The following is a 27,269-nucleotide window of genomic DNA, read 5'->3' as shown; positions in this document are numbered from 1 at the left end:
CTATAATTGATGGAGGTTGTCACATGACCGTTCCTTCCTACTGCTCTTTCTAAACAGTTTGTGGAGTAAACCTTTAGCAGCTTTGAAGGAACCTTTCCTTTCTTTGCCTTTTTTGGTTTCCTCTTCTCCTAATGAATCGTGTGAAAGTTTGAGTCTAATTTGTTTTAATATGCCGACTAGAAGCTCGTCCACATGGTGGTTTAAGGCCGCTGATGTCTCGGCATACTTACAGTCTAATTTGACGGCAATAGACCGAGCCTCTGAAAAGAAAGTGCAGATTGTGGCATTACTAATGAAAAATGGGTTTTTGTTCGAATATGTTTTTCTATCATTGTTTTCTTAAAATCCAACAACAAAATACCACCATGTCAACATTATCATAATCCAAACTCAAAGCCAATAAAGTCAGGGAAAACTATGACAAGGAGAATAAGACCAGGTGTTCTGAAAGTGTAAGCGTCTTCTGCTTAACAGACGATAACCATCATGTAAACCTTCGTCAATCCATGTCAGTAAATTAAAGTATATTTATCAGTGTTAGATTATGTAATAACCCCCTACTTATGATATGTACGTGCTCTGATCAAACTATATCATTAAATAATACATATTTTCAGTTATTCCACTGTTGGATGACATCGTTAACTTACCATCGGCACTGACTTGACGTTTTCGCGCCAAATCTATTTTGTTTGCCACGAGGATAATTGCTCGGTCCGTGGCTACCTCGTGCCGGAGCTGGTACAGCAGGTCACTGGCTGCCTCAAATGTTCGTCTGTCATTGGTTGAGTATACAACCAAAAACGCATCGACTTGCGTTTCATCAAGGTCGACCTGAAAGGTTAAATGTATAAATTATAATGTTACCCAGTCATCTCTTCTTACAGCTCTTCTAATTAAAACGTTCATTTACAATAACGTAAATACTTATATTCTAGAGGAGGGCCAGTATTGCACATACCTTTTGAAACTTGTAGGTCAACCGTTGATCTGATTAACACATCAATCATACAATTTTAACATATGTCAGTTTACTTTGTTTTTGTCATATTGAACAATGTATCTGTCTTGTTGAATGTCATCAGCTTGATTATTCTTCTCTGAGCAGCATAAAAGCTAGATTAAAATTTATCTTCTATAAATGTCTCAGATTTATAAATGTATAGATTTATAAATCAGATTTAATTTCTTCCCAATTTCTCTATTATCAAACATTTATATTGATAGACTACAACGCCAAAATTACGTTTCTGATAGGACCTCTGTGTTTGGTATAGTTAAAAAATCGATAACAGCATCCGAGGTTAAATTTACTTATACAATTGTATTACGGCTGTAATAAAATCATAAATATGGATTTTAGTCCTATATTTGGATATAATGATTCCCAAAACTTGTCGAAACAACTCACTTGCACCTTTTATCAGCGGTTTCATTGTATAATGATGGACTTCAATGATGAAAATATTGTAGGAATTATTGCCAATTTATTGCAATTATCATGAGAATAAACTTTACTTGAAGACGAAAGTAATATAATTTAAGAAACAATATGACGGAAAAGATGAAGGACGACAAAGACACAATGTTAGAATACGGATTCTTGTGAGGAGACTGTAAATGTGAGCAAAATAAATTCTTCGTTGGTAACTTTTCGGAATAAATCCATATGATAAAGATTGTACAAAAGTCACAAAAGTGAATAGCGTCTTTTCACAATTTAGACTGAAATACAGTAGAGGCAGACAATGAATTAAAGATTGTAGAAAAGACACATAAGTGAATAGCGTCTTTTCACAATTTAGACTGAAATACAGTAGAGGCAGACAATGAATTAAAGATTGTAGAAAAGACACATAAGTGAATAGCGTCTTTTCACAATTTAGACTGAAATACAGTAGAGGCAGACAATGAATTAAAGATTGTAGAAAAGACACACAAGTGAATAGCGTCTTTTCACAATTTAGACTGAAATACAGTAGAGGCAGACAATGAATTAAAGATTGTAGAAAAGACACATAAGTGAATAGCGTCTTTTCACAATTTAGACTGAAATACAGTAGAGGCAGACAATGAATTAAAGATTGTAGAAAAGACACACAAGTGAATAGCGTCTTTTCACAATTTAGACTGAAATACAGTAGAGGCAGACAATGAATTAAAGATTGTAGAAAAGACACATAAGTGAATAGCGTCTTTTCACAATTTAGACTGAAATACAGTAGAGGCAGACAATGAATTAAAGATTGTAGAAAAGACACATAAGTGAATAGCGTCTTTTCACAATTTAGACTGAAATACAGTAGAGGCAGACAATGAATTAAAGATTGTAGAAAAGACACACAAGTGAATAGCGTCTTTTCACAATTTAGACTGAAATACAGTAGAGGCAGACAATGAATTAAAGATTGTAGAAAAGTCACACAAGTGAATAGCGTCTTTTCACAATTAAGAGTGAAAGACAGTAGAGTAGAGACAGACAATGAATTAGACTGAATCGTACTAATTGCTATTGGTGTATTACAATATGATATGATTAATGACATTATCATTTGCTTTTAAACCTAAACTCGTTATGAATACAAACATGAAATACTGTAAACCTGTTTTAAATTCTATATATAGCATCCCTTATACGTGTATTGTATTCTTTAAATAGATTGATTTATAACATAACACAGTAAGATATAAATAACGTAATCCTGATACCTCTAAACTGAATTATTATTATATTTATTACTGCGGGAGGAGGGGGTGCCGTACGAGAATTAATTTATAGAAAAACAGGTCAGAAAGAACTTTTTGATAGATTGTTGACGTTTTGTCTTTAAATAACATAAAAAGAACTTTTGTTTGTATAAACAAACAGGAGCTGTAAAGTCAATGACACGACAAACTCTTCTACATCTGCCGCATACCTCGATAATTTTCATCAACGGAGCCATCATGTACAGCTTTCTACCAAGCTGTATGATAAGTCATGACTGCAATACTTCTGCTGTGAATTTTCCTTTACTGGATAGCAATACATCCGCATACTATAGTGTTTGCATGTGATTCGATATTTCGGGATCTGTTTCCAACATCAGAATTTTAGAGCAAGATATCGACAACTAATGGACAAACTCAAAACGCAGGTTTCAAGAGATACTGATTGATGGGGGTTATGAAGAAGTTTAAGGTCATTATAATCTCATTAAGAAATACCTTATTTCTTTGTGTGATGAGAAGCTGGACGTGTTTGATGTTCGTTAGTTTGCATGGTCGCTCCGTTTATTAATTTGTTCTCATTTGGAAACGTAACACTACCAATAGGTTTGACCAAGGTCGTTATGTGTCGTCGATGAAGCAAAAGACGCTTACCATTCGAGACTATCTGGTCTTAACCTCCATGTACTTTTAAAGGAATTCCGTGTAAATCATTCTTTAGTTCTTATTTTGCTGTTGTTTCATTGGAATTTAGTTAAGACTATGTTAACGATATTTCTTTATCATTTCTGGGAATCGTCAATAATGTTAGAGGACAAATGTGTTGAAAAACATTTCAAAACCCAACGAAACTAGGGCAAAACATGGGTAATGAGAATCTTATGCTTCATCGACGAAACGCGACACATAATAATCTAGGTCAAACCAAGTAGGTAATGCCACATTCTAAAACGAGAATAAGATTGACATCAATGATGCCACAAGCCACGTTCACAAGAGTCGAACAAATGTAATATTTCCCAAATACTTGACATCACGACTTTTCATTAAACTAATGTTCAACGACAGACAGCATAACTCTCATAAAAATAGAACTTCATGAAATATCCAATATGTAGCCATATCCATCACATCACAGAAGTAGTGATCTTGTCTGGTCGATACATCGCAGGCTAAGCAAAAGGAGCTGATCAATTAGCTACACACGAAATCAGAGACATTATATTAACTAAGCAAATGCCGAGGTACCAAAGGAGCAGTTTGATACTACATCGGCATGATGCAGTCATTGATTAATCAACCACCATATTCCATTTTACCATTAGAACCATCCTGTATCTCTAACAACAACGCCAAAATTGATTCATTTCTCTTAAAAGAAAACTATACTGCACTTCCCCATTAAGAATTTGCCATTTCTTCTTTTTTAAAAATGAAAAATAAATAAATAAAATCAAAATTTTGATCCTAACCTTACTTTAAGAGTCCTAGAAGGGCGAACCAGCTGTATGATTAAGTTTAATTCATTGTTTGGCTCTACTATGTCTAATTTTATTGATGTGTCTTATGTATAATCATCTTGATTCATTTCTTTAATGATGACTCCATCTTGTGGTCATCGATAAATGTCATTGCCTGCTGTAAGAATTTGTAACAAATGAAACGTATAAAATGTCAATCAGTAAAAATGGCATATAAAATAGCTAGCTCCCAAACAGCAAAGTAACCGCTACCAAATCATCTAGTTGTGTTTATATTATTGGTACGACATTGATGCCAATGGGACATGGAATAAAACGAGCTTATTTCGCAAAACTCCAATCTCCTTTAGTGTCAAATCTGCCATCTTATTCTTATTATCTCATAGTCATACTTTTACCATCGTGAGAGGAAGTTTACACACAGTGTGACTCCCTTTCATTTCCATTTCCCAAATAAATCTCAATGGTGCGATGTTATAAAGTTCAATGTCGATATACAGTACCATGAGTATAAAGTATCAATATCAAAAACTTAATGCGAAGACCTTAGGTCTGCATAATGTTGTCGTCCTGCTGTTTCATACTCTTTCCTTATCGGTTGAAAACTAGTAAGTTATTTCCTACTCAGTCTCTCGTTATATGGTTTGTAAAATTTCAGCTTACAACTTAGCTTATAAGTTACTGTTTTTGGTTGTTAATTTTACATAGTCGTTTCTCTAAGACTCAAAACAAAAGTAAAATGTATATTTTTCTCATTACCATATAAATAACTTCCCATCATTAAGACATTGTACTATATATATACACAATAGTGAGCCTGGTGTTATTAGTCGATTTGATCGCCAATAATAAATCAGTTCTTAAGATAAAAACATACTTGCTGTGTACAGACAAGACAGTGCAGATGGTGCTGATTTCTGACGAGTATTTGTCTAGGGAATGGACGAAAGATAGGATGTTTTCTGGTTTTTGTCGAGCAAAATGAGATAGTTGAATGTATATTCTGTTGTGTTTGTCTGGACTCATGTAATACGTGTTATTTGTCAGTCTATGCTAACGACATTTTTACGCCTTGCAACCATACATATACTGCTTGCCCATTTGTCATTAAGATTCGAGAGAACTGTCGCATGGAAATATATTACAAAACAGGACTTATAGACCAATGTCTTTACCTCTATGGCTTCTTCGGCGGCTTCAGACATCTAGATGTTTGGTTTTTTTTAATGAACTAGACATCAATATTGATCCTGTAATTGTTAACCTCATCATTGAATTAGGCGAAATGGACAAATTTCCCCTACCGGTCAGGTCATAGTTGTCATATCTCTTCGTTAGAAATTTCTATCGACAGGTCAGAAATGACAGCCCTTCACAACGGGGTTATCTGTTGTAGAACTTGATTCGATAACAAACGCGATATCTTGTATATATCTCACGAAACAGATCAATACTGTCGCCTTCCGGTATGGACTTTAATAATTCCGAAACATAAAAAGTGCTCTGATGCCGTGGAAAAACCAAGAAGATTTCCTTGAATAGAAACCTTTTATATATCGCAATTTAGTTATATTTTATATCGGATTATTCCATGAGTGTCTTATTTTATTCGAACTATTTGCATACTTGACTTTTACGAAGAAGATGAACATTGTGCATGATGATTGTTTGAAACAGACGTTGATAACGCCGGTCGAAAACGCCTCAAGACGATTGTTTCCCTAATGATGCAGGACCTATGTCTTCTTTTGTCTGAAACAATCATTGTGTTTAAAACATTTTGGGATACCTCAGCCGCTTATCTTGATCTTTTCCTGCAATGGAACAAACGTGGACATCTTTCCACCAAGCTTTAAGATAAGTGGGATAATTTCAATTTCCCTTTATTGAGTTTTCGATTTTTGGATATACCTGCGTACCTGCTTCCCTAACCTGTGCTTATATGTTGATTAGTATTTCAATATCGTGTTCCCGTTATCAGGATTTTCATACAAGACACAATCGTAACATAGGGATTTAAAAGATGCCAGTTGATGAAAATTATGGGGACGTTTTACAGTCGTCATAATATTAATCTCATTGAGAATTTTTCTCTGCTTTGTGAAGCTTGACGTGTTTAATGCTCATTGCTTTGCCTGGTGGCTCCGTTGTTTTATACTTTTGTTCTCATTTGGGAATGTGGCATTACTTACTTGGATTGACTAAGATTTACATTAATTACTTTAATGGAGCAGAAGCCGCTCACTCCTCTGAAACATCTAGTCTGAATTTCTTTTTTCAGGAGTCGACGTGTAGATCTTTCTTTTGTACATATTTTGCTTTTGCTTTCTAGTTTTGTTGAATTTGAGTTTGGACTATGATTATCTTGACATGTTGGTATTTTGTTATTGTGTTGTAGACTATTTTCACTAGAAAAAATGTTGTTTAATTTGTATACTTTACTATTTATTCTGTTTACATGACATTCCAAATGTTAGCCCCAGAACAATGGTTACCTGTCAACATCTCGATGTTGACTGCTTACGTCACGGCCATTAATGCTCGGTACTTCCCGGTCATCATCGACAATTTCCGCCATTAAGCAATAGTGTCTAACCTACTGTTTTGAAGTCCGTTTAACATCAAACATTCATTGACTGGACTTTCGGTCAGAATGTGTTATATCAACCCTAACATTTCATTAAACATGACACACACAGTTCATTACTTATGACGACAAAAGATGTTTATTAGAAAAAAAAGCGTTTATACAAATCCATCAAGCATGATAGAAAAATGAATCAGTTATCATATCACCTGTCAATCAATAAGACTAGTGTGTGGGACCATGCTTAATAGAAACAAGTTAAAGGGACAATTTCGAATTAACAGAACAATTTTCTAAATATCAGACATGTTTAAAAGACCATCAAAACATTCACAGTATCTGTTATATCTGAATGTGTAAACCGGTCGATTGCTTTATATTGTGTCTTGGTAAGATCAATACCAATGTCGTAAAAAGGGGGAAATAAACTTCCCTTTATCGAAAGACTTGAGTACCAAAGAAACCTTGTATTTCAGCAAGTTCTTTTTTTTAATTATCTGCTACATAGCGTTCGATATTTTTCGGACGAGTGTAATTGTAATGAATGGCTTGATCAATGAAATTAAGTCGGGTGTTAACAAGCGATATTATTGTATAATGAAGCAAGATTGTGCATAAACGTTCGATAAAGGATAATGAAGTTTAATCTAGTGTAGTAGTTTGATAGGCTTCTTTTTCATAGAATGAAGCTATGTGTACAGCTTAATCGATATGTGATCTACCCTGGCCATTCTTAGGATTGTCTTAATGCTGCATCGCTCGTATTCACTGAGCTATGAACGTAATATCATTCGACTTAACTGGAGCCTGACCACAATATCACTTAATTATAACCCAGGACATCGTATTCCTATATATCACAGTCCTGTTTATTTGGTATATACGTTCTGAAGAAATATTTAAATTCGATAAAACCTATCACCATGTGTCATTAAAATGATCATATAATAGCTTCGATGTTGTGGAAAGTGATAGCTCGTATTTTGAAAAGGACGTTTACCTCCTCCGGACGATCACAGAATACAAGTGTTGATTCCTCACCATCCAGCAATACCGTTATCATCTTGTCTTCTTCAAGATCAACTGGAAAAAATTCATATAGGTTTGTTATTAGGTATAGAATTACGTAATTATGGATATTGTTTCATCAACAGTCTATAAGCGATATTCTGTTGAGTATTAATAACGAAATGAAGATGATAATGGAATTATATATTTCAATTTCCACTTCTCATCCTTATCAACTATTTTTCCTTACATAACCACATATCATTCGTCACTACTCTACCTTCTCTACTACTCATACTTTTCATCTACTAACTTTTCTCCACTACTCAACTGTCTCCACCATTCATCATTTTCTACACCTCATCCACTATTAACAAATATCGACTTTTCACCCTTCTCCACTATTCAGCCTTAACATTTTCCACAATTCATCTTTCTTGGAACTCATCTTCCTCCAATATTCACCCTTCTCACCACTTTCGACCTTTTACCCTTCACAACTTAAAGTTTTCTTAAAATCATCCTTAACCACCATTCACTGTCTCAACATCTCTAGCTTCTCAACAACACACCTTTTCCCCATCTCTTGCCTATATTGCCTATTCACCCTTCTCCACTATTTACCTTGATTCCCTATTCATACTTATCCACTATACCCCTTTCAGAACTACCCACTCTCCGCAACTCACCTTTCAACCATTCTTAGCCTTTTCCGCTACTCACCCTTGTCCATCCTTCTCTACTTGCAAGTCTTACTCATCAGTGTTCATCCTTCTCCACAACTCATCAGTGTTCATTCTTCTCTACAACTCATCAGTGTTCATCCTTCACTACAACTCAACATACCCAATGGTCGCTGTAAGTCATCCTTCCTCACTTCTTACACATCTCCACTATCCATCCCTGTCCACTTTCTCACTTATCCACTGTTCACCGTTTTCCACTACCTCTCTTTCTTTACATCTAGTCTTTTTCCAGTACTCAATAACATTTTTTAATCGACAAGTGTTTTGTATTTCATTCTCTTCTTCTGTGGCAATGTTATTTTTTCGAAACATATCTTAATACCACACAGGTAGGTCTGTACTGATCACAATACACATCCACTCATGTAAATATGTATTCATGATTTGCAGATAAAAATGAAACAACGCAACTGTACCGACAAACACTACAGCCGGTTTACATGTTCATCCTTGGTTTAAAATCTTGGGAAATCTACGGATTATGTTCAAAGATAGTTTGATTCGAAAATTAGTTAATACTAAAAATGGTGAGCAGTATTAAATGTGCTGTAATTCGTAATGAACATCGCCCCCTTTTAAGGCCCTGTGCATTTACGACATGACAATAACATCAACGAAATGATTCAAATATTGCGCGCGTGTTTTGTCGGTGACATTTCCCTGACAAGTCTACTCGTTACTTAGGTTTTAAAATCGAATAATACATTCTTTGTAATTGTAATCAATAACACAGGACAACTCTAAAGGAAAGGTATATTCACGTTTAACATATCGCAGTGAACGCTGAATTCCGAGAATGAAAACCAGTATTGGGAAGCATGATTAAGTCTGAATCTCTTAAATACTGCATATACTGCAGAAGTGGGCTTGAGCATAGAAGACTGTATATACAGTAGGATTTTGTCATCTCCAAATCGGGTTACAAAGATTTTTAATCTACTTGAATCCTACATTGTATCCAACAGATCTGACAAAAATTGATACACTCCTTCAAAAGTTTTTTTTAAAATAATTATTCTTATGTATATCTTGATTAGATATAAAATAAGTTTACAATGTACTTTTTCTGCGTTTCAATCTTTTTAGTACACCGCACAATCTTATCCTAGTTTCACTCGTTAGAAGTGCATGAAATAACTGTATGGCGCTTGACTTTTGATCTGAACCTGGTCTATTATGATTAACAAGCCTACCATTGCCATCTCATCAACATTGACAAGATACTTTGCTGTCAGGTTCAAATACAAACAATAACATCTGCTTGTGTAACGAGCGGAAGTGATGTAGACAGGACGCTTGACGTGTGATCAGTTTGTTGTGACAGCGACATAGTCAGTCAACTCGTGTAAAGCTAGCTTGTACATCTCAGAATAAATTCATTACTCAGTCTGATGACTTCGATGATGTACGTAACAACCATATTTATAGTTTGATAGACATTGCTATCGTAATAATGAATTGATAAATATGTATTTAATCTTATATATTTAGCTACTGTGGCCGTGTGTTAAAGAAGTCTGAGAGCCTTTATCACTTGCCCTTCACATCTGGTTCGCAGGTTCGGGAATTACGTGGGGCATTCGCCAGGTACTGACCGCAGACAGGGAATCCTGTTTTTTCTCCATCTAAACAACTAAGCCTTTCAGGTTTATAACAAAGTCCATGTGCAATGAGATATAAATAACAAAAGTTTATTAAGTGTAACAAGTAAACATGAACCATGTTTAACTGACTACGAACGGATTGTTTGTAGATATGAAATTGTTGCGAAATGCATTCCTATTAAAATTGTTACTTATTACGGTGGGGGAAAAAAACAGATATCGCAATAGCTTGCGGAAGGAATGAAATAATTCTTGCCATATATGTTTAATGATGATAAAAATATGTTTACTTTAGGTTTTGGAAAAACCAAGAAGGCGCACCCAAAATATGAAGAAAAGAAATACACAAGGAATCAAACAAAGTTCTTTTGAGAATGAAGACCAGGTGTTCCAGAAGAGTAAGCGACTTCTGCTACATTGACGACACCGAGCATGTAAATCTTGGTAAATTTAGATGAGTAATGTCACGTTCTCGATTAATTGAAAACAAGTATACACACTTGAACCAACAGGCAAACTATGGTACATCGAGCAGGTCCAGCTTCATGTCGCACAAAGAAATAGAATATCTTTCTCAATGAGATAAATGTGGCGGCCATAAATCTTCCCTATAATTTTCAACAACATGAGGTAGGACATTAGAAGAGGACATCAAAAGATGTGTAAAATAAAGATATCAAACACGAGAGGAAAAAAAATTAAATGTTGAAATACATTTGTGATTGTTTAGACACCGGAGTGGTGAAACATACCCCAGTATAGCAATTATGAATTCCGATCGAGATATGAAAATCGTCCTAAAAAGTTTTACCATAAAACAAAGCAGCAACAGTCGAAATACTTTACGCTTCGCCTCTTTGGGAAATGAATGTATTCAAAAACCTCACAAAGCCGCGGTAGTGATGGGAATTATAATCATCCTTTATCTAGCACAACCAATGCAGATGCCAGCTATTCTGATTACATCTATAAGACGTGAAAGGTTGAATTCCAATTAATATTGCTTTGAAGACTACAATAAATGGCCATGTTATATCGCTATATATTATCAATCAATGTGAATTGTCTATTCATCTTTATGACTGTTCTACATCAAAGCGGTTACTTAGAGTTACCTTAGATAAGGATGCGCTGTTCGATCTCAGATGTTCTTACCTATAAAAGAGCAGGACAAAGACGTCTTGACCTATGTATCGATTACTTCCGTCCCGTAATTGCGTAACAATAGTTTAAATAACGAACAAAAAATCCAGACATATTTGAGTTTATCCTCTTAAGGTAATCATACATGCTTCCCGCAGAATAATAATTGCTCCTATCAATCGACATTTACCACATAAAGGTATCTTGAACAAAATGCATAAACCATTCCATATTTGTTACAGATTCAGACAATCATATTATGTAAACGGCATGAGTTTAACATATGGCTAAATGCCAAGTAACAAAATAGACACTAGGAAACATGAAACCAAACATGTCCATGATAGGTTGATAGCAGGGATTTTTCGTTTGGTTCTTGGTTTTGTTTTATCGTATTTCGTTAGGTAAACACAATTTTATTCTCTAATTTACAGTTTGCGCAACCGATGTCGTCAGCTGAAGGGAAAAGACCTACAACGCTACCATCCTAAATCAGATCACCATGTCCTCGTTAATGTCAACAATTTGACCAATTTGAGTGCTTGTTTGTTTAAAATACAGAGCATAAACCCGACGTATTGCTTATACATGAATAGGTTTGGCGGATTCGTTGTCATTTCCCTTGCTCACTTTTTGAGAACATGATATCATTGAAATTTATTTACACTAACATTGTGGGTGTTATTGATAAAATTGAAAAAAGATATCATTCCGAAACGCCTGACATTATTCACATGATTTTCAATTAATTATTGTTCAAATTTTGGCGTCAATTAATCGTTTTTGAGTTATAAAATACTATTTTGATTACAAATCGATATCCACTTGTTTTATAAAATAAGAAAAGGTAACATAGAAACTTTAAAGAATACTGAAAGGAATAAAAGTTCAATTTCCCTATATTTTTGTGCTAATGAATTTCGTTTTGTTACTCTAACAATGAGAATAATACTTAATGGTTTCCCATTTAATACCACATGTATTTCTCGAATATGGAAGACAGTCTCTATTGTCACAGCAGTGAAATAAAGATATTTGATTATATTATTACGGGATTTTTTTTATGTAAAAGAGGCCGATCTAAGCATAAAATAAAACGGTTTTCAAAAAAGTTTGGGAATATATTAGCGCATTCTTGGACGTCAGATTGTTTGACGTTACGCTTGTAAACCAATTTTCATATACAAAAAATTGGGAAAAAAACCCTCGAAAGTCCTCGAAAAATGTTTTCGATTGGTATGATATCATTGTACAAGCCATGTGCTGTGCAATTCTTTCTTTCGTTTTTTCCCCTAGTTTGATCGAATGACAGTTTGAAGTAAGAAGTTGTTGACATGTCCTTTGTTATTGCAGGTTTATTCATAAAAGAAGTAGAACGCAATTACCTCATGATGAAGGCAAACAACGTTCAATCAACGTCGTGTGCTGATTTATGACTACAAACGGAGCTGACTGGCTGTAAAAATTGACAGACAATATTTTGATATGAATATACAATGAACTTGTTTTTAGAGACATGAGAACCGATACATGGACTCCAATGCGTTACTTTGTTTGCATAATTGCAGCAATCTACAAACTTGTCAAGTGGTTTAGTGTTGCTCTAAATCCCATTAACAGCCAGGGTCATTTAAGGACGTGTCATGTTTGGATAATGAAGGAAAAATTCCAGTAGAGGGCATGTGATAAAGGCAGTCAAACGCCGTAACCATTTGGCCATTGCTACTTGGAACTATATACAATGAATAAAATCTAAAGCAGATGTTTGAGATTAATAAGCAATAAAAATTTATTGTCACATTAATCAGAACACATAAAATATATTTTCTTTTAAGCAATGGCAACATGCAATCAAGAAATGTCACTTTCAAATCTAGCAATGAAGTAACAATGTAAATTAGAAGGGAATGTAGCTTTTTTTTCTTTTTTCAATTTTATTAGTTTAGTTAATTAAGAGGTGGAATAAATGGTTCCACAGACTGATTTGAATCTTACTTGTATTTTTGCATATCATGCTAACATTATTCTTACTTTCCATCACACTGACAAAAGCTCCTACAGGAGACGTAATTTATAGCTGAAACAATTGAAACTATTTTTTGAGTATCATATACATCCTAAACTCCTGTTAATTCAAATGACAGGGTATGATAAATGCTAAATATGATGTTTTTACTGAATAAGTTCCCAGTCGTGAAAATGCCTTTTTTCAATATTTTCCACCACATAGACATTGCAGCAATCATTTAAGCATCCTGGTAGAGTGTATATGCTCCTTTTACAGTTCAAATTGTCTTCTGGCGGTTAAGTGGTGCAGGTCTAAAATGGGATTGCGTGATGAAAGATAATGATGTTGGTCCATACATGTTGTCAAAAAACGAGATCGAGGAACTTCTAATAACATAAATCGCTCATCAAATGCTTCAACTCAACATCCTATAAGTACGATTGACCTCCATCCGTATGTTCTTCATTAACAGTCGGACATCGACCCCTGTGTTCGTGAACAGTCCTATAACTACCGGTAAACATCAATATTGGTTCACATTTTCAATATTGTGTTTAAATACCATATAAATAGACGAGGAGACCAGTCATGAAGGACAATGGCCGCGACTAGTTCTCAACAAATTTGCTCCTTCATTTTTTTCTAAAACGTGTCAGCTTTTTGTTCCATATCGCCTTCTTAAGTATGTTATCAATACCGATTTTCACGGCTCTTATAATACAAGGGTACGGATAGGGAGTCTGATGTTGGTGTCCAACTTCCTGGTTTCTACTTCCGTTTAAGAAAAACGGAACTTGGAACCTGCCTCTGCATCCGTTTAAGTATAAACTGAACTGAGATCCACACCCCACTTTTTTTTACAATGTCGAAGTTAAGACCACAATTGAAACAATATACTTTATACTGTGTATGTTTTTGAGTGTAGTTTGAAAATTAAAGATGGAAGCTTTTAACCAAGAAATATTAATTAAAAGATCCACGCGTCCTTTCCTCGTAATATATCTTTCTATTACAACGAATGTATTACATCAATTTGTCTCAATGTTAGATATAAATATCGCATTCTGGATATCAAAGGACGTTATTTTTAGAGTAGTATGTATATATATACCATATACAAACTACAAAATATAGGGTAAGCGTATGATTTACTTCAATGTTTTGACGTCACTGCAGCTGTGACCTGGGGGCCAGTTTTACCTGGTTAGATTAAACGCGACAGCTGTTCGGTGTCGTTCACATGTAAATCCGAAACAAGGTAGTGGGTGTTCACTTGTATAGTCTTAACAGTTGGATAACAAAAACCATATGGAAACATATTTATCTTCAATACGGTCTATTTTCCCTTTATGATAAATAAATGAGTTTTTCATTGGCAAACACATCCTCGAAACCCTCAGGAATAAGCCACACAATGTATATAGCACATAGCAAGGTGTCGAGGGATGGTTCGGTGATGGCGTGACACACGCCAATCTCGTGCCATATCATGCATCTCGTGTAAATGTATGTACTGAATAAAAATAGATGTTCAATAATAAATTTAGTAATGTGATAAACTGTTTATTACCAGCTCCGGAATTTCACTGGGATTTTTGATCAGCAACTGCGCAATAATATTATCTTTACACATTAACACACATACTTTTCCAATGATGCTGGGCAGCTTGTTTCTTCACCATTCCTCTGTAGATATGAATGAAGGGAATCAACAGGTAGCATTTCATTTACAACATCATTAGCTTACATTTCGAATGTTTCGAAAACGTACTGTAAATCACTTATATTTCGATTGGGAATAATTTTCGCTCAAGGAGAATCAATCACGAATTCCAACCTATCAGGATTATTTGTACAGAAACAATTCTTGATGGCATCCATGTTGTTTCGGTTACCGATATCGGAGTCCATATACCTTACAGCACGTCATTCGCGAATTTAAAGTCATTTCTAGGACACCGTTCGCGAATATGCCTTAAGAGATTCGTTCACGAAATAAAATATTCGCGAAATCTGAGTGGTTAAAACTATATTGTATATCAATGAACAATTCTTTGTTGGTCATCATTTACTGAAAACAATTATATGCATGAGTCCTCTGTGTTCGTCACTAAAAGTGCGTACAAAGGTCAAGAATGATTGACTCCCTCCCTTCTTCTGTTAAATAAGTAAAATTCAATCCATCCCTCGTCGTCATGTTAATTTGACAGAAATCTTTTTTCGTATTCCGTGCGTTCCAGCAATGATGAATAGTGCCTCTAGCCTACCATAAAGAACACCGATATTTTTTTATTCCAGTATGAATCAGAGCGATCGACTGGAAACAGTGTCTGTCTCCATCATTTTAATTAGTAAATCTTTTAACTCTTTTCCCGAATTCGAATTTGAAATTTGACATAAATACACATCATACACGCTTTTATCTGATGGTTTTACATTTACATAATGTTCAATGTAACATCTCGTTGTATATTACGAATACGGCACGTTAAAATTATTTGACCATAGTCAGTTCGGTATGTGGGATCAACTGACCAACAAAACAATTTCAAACAGAAACAAACTTTTCTGGGATAGAAGTTTGAGGTTATTTTCATCGCTTGCTTAACTCATTGAGGATGGAGTCAAACTTCGTTATCTCGAATTCGTATACCTGGAAGACTCCGTTTAACTCGAAGTATTTTTGTCTGTCCCAAACATTTAACTAAACATTCCATCTTACTGAAATCCAATACTCGGACAACTTGGAAGTTTTCAAACGGCCACACCAACTTTTGAGAATTCGAGAAAATAAATCGAATTGGAAAATTTAAATGAAATCCACGAATCACGTATCACATTTTCCTTTCCTTTAACTATTAATAAAATCAATAATAATGACATCAATGCGACAATTTTTCTCCACAATGAATGCCTTGCAGATCATATGCAGATCCTTTGTATGGTTAGCTTTGATGCTCGTTTCTCTAGTATACTTATGAATTGCAAAATCGTTGCCATGACAGTCATTTTGTCGCAAACTCAAATATGGCTCAAACATACAGATCTAACTTTTTTGTTGAGTTTCATTGATATTACCTTAACTGTATCACTTTTCGTCTCAAATCATTTTAGAACGGGATAGAGTAATTGTTTTATGACTATACAAAATATCATCGTTTTTATACAAGTCGGAAAAACGACAAAAAAATAATTAAATATACTTAGAATAAAAATTCTTCCGTTATAATGTACCATTAATTGTGTGAATATTACAACATGTCACAGTTGTCTTTTTCGTTCTGCACGTGCTGTTTGTTTGTTTGCTTGTTTGTTTGTTGTTGTTTTGCGTTTGTTTGTTTTTGTTAGTTACTCCTGAGAGATTATCGAGTCTATTAATCACTTTACAAATAGTTTATCACACGTGACAATTGAAGACAATTTTGTCATGAAGAAGCTACATGCTTATTTACAGTTTTCAGGATGAACCGATTCGTCAGGTCGACGTCTATTTACATTTTAACAGTGTTGTCAATTTATCAATATACTTCTTCACGTTTTCCAATATACACTCCATAATTAAGTTCTTGGAAAATCTTATTTAACGATCCTAAAATCATTTGTATTTCAGATAGTGTATGTATTCCTCAGAATGTTTATACATGTATATATATATATGACTATACATGTTCAATAAAAGTGATAATATCTCATTTGGATGAACATGTAGAAGTCCATCCGGCTGTCCTTTGTGTAGTGGAATCAGTCAAATGAACCTGTAACACGGTTCTCTATACAGATAAAGATCATCACACAATCAGTTCTTAAAGAAAACTCATTCTTATTGGATTTTTTTCCACATTGCGTGGAACCGATATTGCAGACCGGAAACACCCACGTTGTGATTAAATATGATTGGTTGATTGTCAATGTTTGATGTGATTAATCCGTCCAACCTCAGTATCCCCGGGCCTTAGATAAACCTTTGACGCGGACCACCAATTATCTCCTTCAAAATGTCGATATATCAAAATATTGTCTTCAAAGATAATGTTCATTTACTAAATTAATAGGTGACATTTCTCTATCGATACGACTTTTCATCTTATCATAATAACGAATTTTGAGTGCGTTTGGCGGAATCAAACACATACCAATTATCTAATATGTACAAATATTTCATTGGTGTAAAAGCATGCCTTGCGTCTACCACATTTGCAGTAAAGCAATAATCAAATTTCCTTTCGTTACTTCTATTACTGGTATTTTTTTTCTCTTTGGCATTGTTTTGGTTTTGTTTTCATCTAACAAGGCTGGCATTCGTGCAAATCAAATGTGCTTAAAGTGCATGCTTGTTTTTTAATTATCCGACTTCACCAATATTTGTATTTTAAGGGGTCTTTGTGTAGCTCCTTGATTTCGTTTGATCGATTGTGAGTTTGGATTAAAATTTGTTTCCATGTCAGGTTTTTTTTTTTTTTCAAGAATTTCTTGTAATTTGACTAAAATCTGCCTCAAATTGTGAAAGGAATGAATAATGTTCTGCATGTGTAAAATGTTGAAAAATCCAATCCCGGGTTGGTTCTTCTAATTATCATTGCCATGGGGATTACTTATGATTTGTAGTTTCAAACGTACGGACTTCCGTAGGATGTGTTTTCCTAATTTGAGACACTAATTAGTAAAAAAAGCGTTGAATGATGGTGTATGATTCAAATGAGGACAGCTGCAGAAGCCACGCGTTTTCCTAGCGACTAGTTAGGCGATAAATTGACAGTTCAACAAGTCTTTTACTTTCGTACTTGTTATTTTCTTGTTAAATACGAGGTGTGTTATTTCTATCATTTGACAACTCGTAAAACAGGGTTGTTCACTACAAATCTTACGTCACCGAATGACATGTTTAGTTTGACGTTAAAATCCTTTACTATTGATATATAGTATTTTTCTCCCGGAGATACATCACTTTGAAATGTTACATAGATATTAAGACATTCAAATATAAATATATTCGTTAATTTTCAATTGATTGTGCAGGCTTTAATAATATTGTATCCACTTTACCAATAAGCCAAACTAGCGATTTTCCAGTGGTAATAAACCCATTTAAAAATTATGCTGTTTAGTGGGTTTAGAGTTTTGTAAGGTTTTAACAGAATCTTTCATGTTTTATTTTCTTTATCAATATTTACTTGATCAACAACGAATAAAGAAAAAAACATACGGACGTGTCCAAACAAATATTAAATCTTAATCAAGATTTAAAAATGAATACTAAACACCAACGACAGGTAATGTTACTAGGTATAAGAGTTCCTAATGATATAGAATTTAATTTTGTATTGTTTTAAAAACCTCTTTGTTCTGGCTACTCTGTACCAGTTTATTATGACATAAACCATTTCCGTGAATGCACACTTCAAGAAATATTGATAATAGTAATCTTCATAAATGAATTATATTGGAAAAGTAGCAGCTGTAGAATCAATGAAAAGATGTAAATATGAACGAAAACACCCTATTTAAATGCATGACACAAACATTTATTTTACAAACGATTGAATAACAATGAAGGTATTTGTCTACGGTGTGGTATATCCCAATATCGCAGTGTTATATAATGTTCTTGTGTAATGGTTCGCCTGTCTCCAGTCCAGTGTCTGACAACCTGTGTTTATGTATGTTGGAAATGAAGAAGATGTTTACATAAGAATACAGACAATGATCGATACTAAAAGCAGCATACAGGAAACTCTACTTAACGAGAGTTGAAGAAGTGTATTGTTGTCCTAAAACAATAAAGTCACGAAGTATATGAAATGTATTCGGTAATGACTAGTCAACATCAACATCCATTGTCAATGATATAAGGTTACCAGTTGGTCGAATCGCATTTCTGTTTTGATCTTGATTAAAAATATTATTATTCAACATGTGTCATCGGCATGCATTTTAAATGTAGATTATTGCATGGATGTCTCGCTAAGAGATTTATTTTCTTACATAACTTTTTTGTAATTCTGACTCATTCGTGTCCTTTGTAGAGCGCATTATTTCGTTAGGAGTGGTACTTGATAACGGTTACGTCACATGTCCTATCTAGAACCCTTGAGAAGCTTGCGAAAGCTTCAACGAGTGTGATCGCAATTAAACTGAAAACTTTTCTAATATGACGTGTATTGAGTGATCAAAGTCACACCTTTCAGGTTTTTTTTTATATCGGTAACTACTTTTTGGGGTATGGATATGTGGTGTATTTTTACTTAAACAAGTATGTGTGTTTATAAGACCATTTCATAATGTTGTAGACACTAACGCAAAGAGAAGCCATGATCGCAAATCAATAGCTAAATGTAAAGGGATAGGAAGCTAAAACGACTCTGGTGATATGGTAGATAGATAAACAATTCAAGATTTTATATGGAACAACACCGTTTGCTTTCTTTACAACTAGGATCAAACGACCAAATTACTGGTTGACAATTTCTCTAATAGACTATAGGTTTACCCATAATTGTGCCTTACGTTTTTGCGAACTTGTCTTTATGAAATGTTGAAGACCTTATCCACCAGACAAGAAAGGTTATACCATGTGTTTCAATTTTACTTTTATATATAACTGATGTCTTTGAATAAGATGAGATATCTACCCACGAAAAATGGAAATCAAGGGAAAAATCTCTGTTACAACACCCATTTACTTGTATTTTGATTTTGCTGTCCCTGGTATGAATTTTCCTTTTTTTGATAGTAGTATCCCAGCAATCACAACTAATAGTATTTATATGAAATAGGTGATTTTCTATTCAAAGAATTGTTCTTTATATCAAGATTTCCCGTCAAATATGCCAACAAGAGACAAAAAATTTGGAGAGACGCAGATTGATGAAAACAATGGAGAACTTGAAGTCCTTAAAACTCCTTAGTTACGCTGAGGATAGAAATTGTTGAAGCTTTGGAAATCCATGTCAAAGCCGGACGGGACGCTGTTAGATGTTTTTATCTAAAATTTGACAAATTCTATTAGTTTGCATATAGAATAATTCCAAAGAACGTCAGATACATGTGTATGTTCAGAAACGTGTCTCGTTTTCGAATCGATTAAAACCAGAAATTCAGGCTCCAGCAAAGCTCGGACCCCAAAGTCTTCTAGCAGTGTCAACCTGTCCAATTTTCTTTTGTAATATGAAGGATGGTGTGTTCAATGTTTGTCAGTACACCTGGTTATTGAGACGAGGTGAATGAGACGACGCTCAGCAGTGGGTTCGTACCGATATAAAAAAAAACGTTCTCATACATTTTGAGCTCACACTCAAATACGACTTGTGAGAAATTTTATATTTGATTTCATATGTTTCGATAATTTGAATTTTTTTTCGAAAAGATGTCAAACAAGTCATCAATTTCTATGTTTAGGTAGTCTTTTTCACTGCTATTTCTTGTTTTGAACGAGTTTATAGAAAGTTCGGTTGAACTCAAGTTTTATTCCTAAGTTTAAATAACATAGCGGCATTTCTTGTTTATAATTGGTAACCATGCCAACATGATGGGTGCAATGTTTCAGTAAGTGTTTCAAGAAAAGAACACAAATGTTAAATGATAAATTAGCCAATTAAGACACAGAATTTGAATGGTTCATGAATCAGAAAGTACAACCAAGGAGGCAAGTAGTCGATGAACTAAAGCATTTTAAAATCTTATTTAAAATAATAATATTTAAAATATAAAAGCATCTTAAAATGACTAAACTGAGGTTAACAGTGATAAATCGTTGTGTGAAATATGTATTTGGTTTTCTGCACAGGAGTTCGATGGATTTTTTCTCGATACTTAAGAGTGGACGGGCGCCCGCCAAGTTAACGGCGTTGTGTTAGCGAGAAATCTGTGATAAGAGTTGGGTTTGTGGGAACGTGAATATTCTGGCGATACTGATCAGTTGACGCAACGAAACAATGCATTCCCGGGGTCTCTTAGCGACAACACGCCTAGTCTGGAAATTTATATCACACTTCCGCTTTCAGCCGGATGTGGCAGGCATTCGGACAGGAAGTCTATTAGACTTTTCTAAGAGTAACCCATGGTAAATGTTTGTCCTGATTCAGACTCTATCCTTAATTGTCCAATCACCTAATTCAAGCTCCAGGCAAGTAGCGTGAGCATTGTGGTTAATTTTTTCAAAATAGCTTATATATCTCTGTTGTATTGGGATCAAATTAACTCGTTTTTATATCTCTCTCAAATTACATGTTGTCCTCAATTCTAGTCGGATTTCTGTCCATTCTGGGTATTAGCAAACCACCAAATGAGATTTGTTGTGTTGTGAAATGGTATTCCCCAGACGGGAAACATTAGACTTATCGACACATCCACATTGTCGCGCGTGAATTAATTAGTACATGGCCTCAATTGAGTCGTAGGTTCACGTAGATGCCGAGACATGACCTCTGGAAATACACTACTCCTCTTCCGAATAGGAAAGTTACAATATCCTTTGTCAATCATGGCATTTATCAATTAATCTCGTTGAGGATTACAAGGCATACCTTACAATCATTATCGCGGCAGCGAAACTGCGTGGATATCATTGTATCTGTGTCAGACATTATACCACGTACAAGCATCTTCTGACTCCATAACAAATGCTATACGAGAGATGTTTATCTGGTCAATTGTAGATCCGTCTTCAGAGCAAGTTGAAATTAAATTAAAATTGAATTCAATAATAAAATGAAATGTACACATATTCAAAGATTCCTAGACGCAGATAATTGAATTAATTTAAAATTCTAAACAAGGATTAAAACATTTCTCATAACATATTTCTGGCCAACCATCTATGCAACTCTTGTTTTACATTCGTTAAAATCTCACTTATCACTCATCTCGCATGGCGGTGCTCGTTATTTTGCCTGTTTGTTCCGTTGTTACCTTGTTCGCATTTGAGAACATGACATTACTTGCTTGAATTGACCAAGTTTAACATGGAGTCTGTCGCCGATGAAGCAGAAGACGCTTACTCTTCCGGAACATCTGGTCTTATTCTCCTTGTACTTATTCCATAAGTCTCTGGGTAAATCTTTCCTTTGTTCATATTTTGCTCTCGTTTTATTGAATTCGAAATTGGATTATGATTATGCTAACAAGTTGGTATTGTTTTGTTGCTTTTCTACAACAACTAGTTCTTTTTTTTCTGACATTCTATACTCAAGAATAAGCACTCTTCTTATTCCAATTGTTGCAAATATTTTCTGGGCGCATTATAATGTTGATTGCGTCACATAGGTAATAGTCACCTGACAAATTATTAAGGATTTATAAACAAAAACAACATTTTTTTCTTCATAGCATTTTCCTGACAAACTCAATCACTAATGTGACTGTGGATATTCAGCTTGTCTGATTTCCACACACGCATTCTTTCTTAGACTGTATCCGATCAAACAATTTTTAACCGGTCGTCTTTTACGCAATGTGTGTGGTGACATGCTTTAAAAATTGTCATACTCCTTTTTTTATTGTGGTGTTTGTATGATTTTCAATGCATTGTCTAGATTTACATTTGACTTGATAGTGAGATCGATTCCAATTTCGTCGAGGGAGCTGAAATCACTCACTCAGTGGGCTACATTCAAGTAGAATTACCCATTAGAATATACTACCCAATATCTATGTGTAAAATATCTAAATCTGAACATAAGGCATCCGTACAATGCCTTCCGATCGAATATTCACACTTCCGAAGCACTGGATTCCAAATTGTGCTTAATTCATTGAAATCAAATAATGGGGAACGGTATTCCACGTCAATGTGTGGAGAAAGCTGAATGAAATGTAGTCACAGAAACAAAACATCAGGACACAACTACAAATTTGGTAATATTGGCCAGCATCTCTAGTATAAACTTCACTGTTGGCACTAGGCTGTGTATTCGTGTTTTCCCTTGAATATAGTTTAGAGAAACTTTATCCCCATTACAACGCTTCTATCGTAGAAATATCTATAACGTGTCCAATCTGTATACAATAAAATCCGATTACACAGCGATTGTGTTATAAATACTTTAAATGCATCTGTTACAAAGAATGCAATGTTTCTGTGTTATCTGTGTGTGTTCCCTTGTGGAAAACCATTGTGTAGTTGTTAACAGAGTAGTAAGACATTACCTCACCTCGAACAAAGTCACATCGGTACCAATGGAGATCTGTGAAGCCATAAACTCTCGCATTTCTAAAGGCATAAAACGCTGCTTGTACTCAATAACAGTGCCTATCGGCTAAACAATGCGAAAGATTCGTCTAATATATTTTTTCCAAACGGCATAATTGGGCGAATTTTGAGGAAGCAAGCAAAGTTCGAATGCTTTGAACCTCCTATTTGGCTGTACACAGCAGATCTACAGCGTACAATGGGCAATTAAACCATGCAACGATTCCTGGCGGCCGTTAATATATACAAAACAATCAATACTCTATTGACAGGTGGGCCGATCTACTGGGACTGTGGTTTAACGGAACAAGACCACATATCCTGGGCCAAATAACACCTGGAACAGGTTAATTGAAACGCTACGTTACTTCTGAATTTTGTCGATTTAATCGCTTGAAATACCTGGAACGTTACATTTTTTTTCTCTTTGAAATTCCTCTTTCCTTACCACCATGATGGATATTTCGAAGTTGAGAAACAGATGTTCTTGATATTGATCAGTTTTGGTGATAAAATGTTCAGTTTCGTTTTAGAAATGAACTGTTTTTAATTCCATGCATGTTCGCAACATGCCAAGGCATCATTTCATAGAATTAAAATGCACATTATACAGAAAGGTTTTTTTCAAAAAGCTGTGAGCTCACACCATTATAAATACATTTGGACCTGATGGCGAAATATCGCAGACTGACTCAATTCTAGAGCAATTTGGAAATGCGATTGGAGAAATCTGACACCGCAATGGGTTAATTTATTTCAACCAGAAAATAATTAATTGAATACTGAGGTGAAACATGACATGTCAAACGTTTTCAGTGTTATTCAAAATTTAACGACTAATGACGTCATTGAAGAGAAATGATTTCATTATGGTTGTTTGACAAATTTGATTTCCGAAGGCTAAAACAATCTTTCTAAATCTAGATTTGTTTCCGTATTCTCACAAGGCAAAGTAACTTACATTTCAAGATATTACATCGCCCAAGCTACAAACTGTGCTATATAAGAACAAATCAGCATATATTTTTCGTATACGGAAACGTCATAATAATAGTATGAACTAATAACAGAATTATTTTGCTTATTGTCAGTAAGTAAAATAAGCAAAAAATATTGCGCCTTAAGACATATTAAAGGACATTTGAAAATTTGTCACTAATATCGTTACTTTAATTGTGATAACGTGAAGGCTACAATAAAGGTAATCCATTTTCATACTCCCTACAGTTTTAGATTGTTTGTATTTGTGATAATGTTTTCAATCCCAGCTGTTACATATATCAATCTGTGTTATATATATTTGAATCCCATGCATTTAAAAAAGCTCTCTTAAATCTTATCAAAGCAATGAACTACATGGAACAATCAAAACACCATCATTTCTTCTATAATTGGATAGGAAAACAATTAACAATTCCTTGTGCAACTGTCATTTGTTTCCAGGTATGATAAAGACTTGCTTGCGTAACTGTCATTTGTTTCCAGGTATGATAAAGACTTGCTTATGTAACTGTCATTTGTTTTCAGGTGTGATAAAGACTTCCTTGTGTGACTGTCATTTGTTTTCAGGTAGAATAAAGACTTGCTTGTGTGACTGTCATTTGTTTTCAGGTATGATAAAGACTTGCTTATGTAACTGTCATTTGTTTTCAGGTGTGATAAAGACTTCCTTGTGCGACTGTCATTTGTTTACATGTATAATAAAGACTTGCTTGTATAACTGTCATTTGTTTCCAGGTATGATAAAGACTTGCTTGTATAACTGTAATTTGTTTCCAGGTATGATAAAGGCTTGCTTGTGTAACTGTCATTTGTTTTCAGGTGTGATAAAGACCATTTGTTTACATGTATGATAAAGGTCATTTGTTTTCTTGTGTAACTGTCATTTGTTTTCAGGTATGATAAAAGTGTACTTGTTTGATGTGTGATAAAGACTTGCATGTGTAACTGTCATTTGTTTTCATGTATAATAAAGGCTTGCTTGTGTAACTGTCATTTGTTTTCATGTATAATAAAAGCTTGCTTGTGTAACTGTCATTTGTTTTCATGTGTGATAAAGGCTTGCTTGTGTAACTGTCATTTGTTTTCATGTATAATAAAGGCTTGCTTGTGTAACTGTCATTTGTTTTCATGTATAATAAAGACTTGCTTGTTCAACTGTCATTTGTTTTCATGTGTGATAAAGACTTGCTTGTGTAACTGTCATTTGTTTTCATGTATGATAAAGACTTGCTTGTGTAACTGTCATTTGTTTTCATGTGTGATAAAGACTTGCTTGCGTAACTGTCATTTGTTTTCAGATATAATACAAACTTGTTTTTGTAACTGTCATTTTTTCAGGTGTGATAAAGACTTGCTTATGTAACTGTCATTTGCTTTCAGGTATGATAAAGACTTGCTTATGTAGCTGGGATTTGTTTCTAGGTATGATAAAGTTTGATTAAACAAATTTATCTTTATAAGTAACATACAACTTATTAATTTTTAACCTTTGTCTTCCACTACAATCCATGATTACGGAGAATTGGCATATCTCATGATTCATGTAAGTTAATAATGCCGAACTAACAATAACGATTGGCTTATCAAACGGAACAGGATCACGTGGGATTCTACTACACAGTTCAATAACAGATAAGAAGTTTTATGTTTCATATCATCAGCATTTGAAGACGTATCTTTTACAGGGCCGCCATGGAAATTCATCTCTACGTGCAATATCTGCTTAACACGAAATGTCAAACGAAAAGTTATCGGTATGATTTTATCAAATGAAGCTAAGCACATACACAACAATGCATTAGTGAAAATATAGTGAATGTCGTGCGCATTGCAGGTGCATGCAATCTTTCTCAGACAATCTATTTTATGGTATAAATTGGAAGACAACGTTTTATCATAAGAAGGTTCATCGCATTTTACCCAAACTGAGTGTGATCCCGATACGTTGAGTACAAGGTAATGACATTTGAATTGATGTGATATACAGTTTTGTACATTTTCAAAATCAAATATAAATAATAGAATTGATATATATATAATTATTTAAATTTGCGACGATTAGAACTGTTTTTGAATTGAATAAAATGGATATTTAGTCTTTAATTATGCATACTAAGATATAATTGCACTCTCTAACATGACAACTGTTTTTTTCTATCACTTCAAGAACGCATTAATAGATGGGAACGTTATAAAACTATGTCAAATTAAAAAACGTGAAAAATAATTTCATATATGAAAATATAGAAATATTACTCACTACTTCCGGTGTCGGTGGGCCCTATATACTCTGACGTCATAAACTGGTCAGTAAGGGCCGTCTTCCCGACCCCATCTGACCCCAAGACAACCACCTGGTAATACTTTGGGATATCATCACTACAAGTCGACGTGGATATCTTTGGGGTCGATCTGTTACTATGGTTGTCAAGATTTTGGAGTTCCGGGTTTTCATCACGTATAGTAACTCCCGAAGCTAAAACATCCTTGGAAGATTTCTTTTTATAACTATCACCACGATTAACTACTCCTCTGGAGGTAGTTTTAAAGGACCTGACCCTCCTCAAACTTTGAGGTTGTTCATTCTCTGTATTGTCAAATAAGTCATTGAAGGACGACGAAAGGATTTGATGTCGCGCTCGGGAAGGCATGCTGTTCCTTCGCGGACGTTCACAGTAGTCCGAATCTTCAATGTCGCGAGTCCGGGAACGACTTTTAAATGATCTCGCACGGGTGTGATGGATACCTACAGCTGAATCAGGCGAGAGGAACCGTGAAGACGGCGAATCATTCAT

General features: G+C 34.6%; 1 protein-coding gene across 1 annotated transcript; it reads right to left on the bottom strand.

The window, feature by feature from the left end:
- On the bottom strand, positions 1 to 27,269 carry LOC132543256 (GTP-binding protein GEM-like). Its single transcript, XM_060206738.1, has 4 exons — positions 26,735 to 27,269; positions 7,778 to 7,860; positions 651 to 834; positions 1 to 260 (listed from the first exon to the last, which is right to left on the bottom strand). The coding sequence occupies exons 1-4, from the start codon at positions 27,267 to 27,269 to the stop codon at positions 1 to 3; spliced, it is 1,062 nt and encodes a 353-aa protein (XP_060062721.1).

The sequence above is a fragment of the Ylistrum balloti genome, unplaced genomic scaffold (assembly GCF_031769215.1).
Source record: "Ylistrum balloti isolate Yb309-2 unplaced genomic scaffold, AGI_CSIRO_Ybal_v1 Utg369746, whole genome shotgun sequence".
In the NCBI taxonomy this organism is placed as follows: domain Eukaryota; kingdom Metazoa; phylum Mollusca; class Bivalvia; order Pectinida; family Pectinidae; genus Ylistrum; species Ylistrum balloti.
The sequence above is the reverse complement of the archived record's forward strand: the minus strand, read 5'-3'. Positions and strand labels throughout refer to the sequence as shown.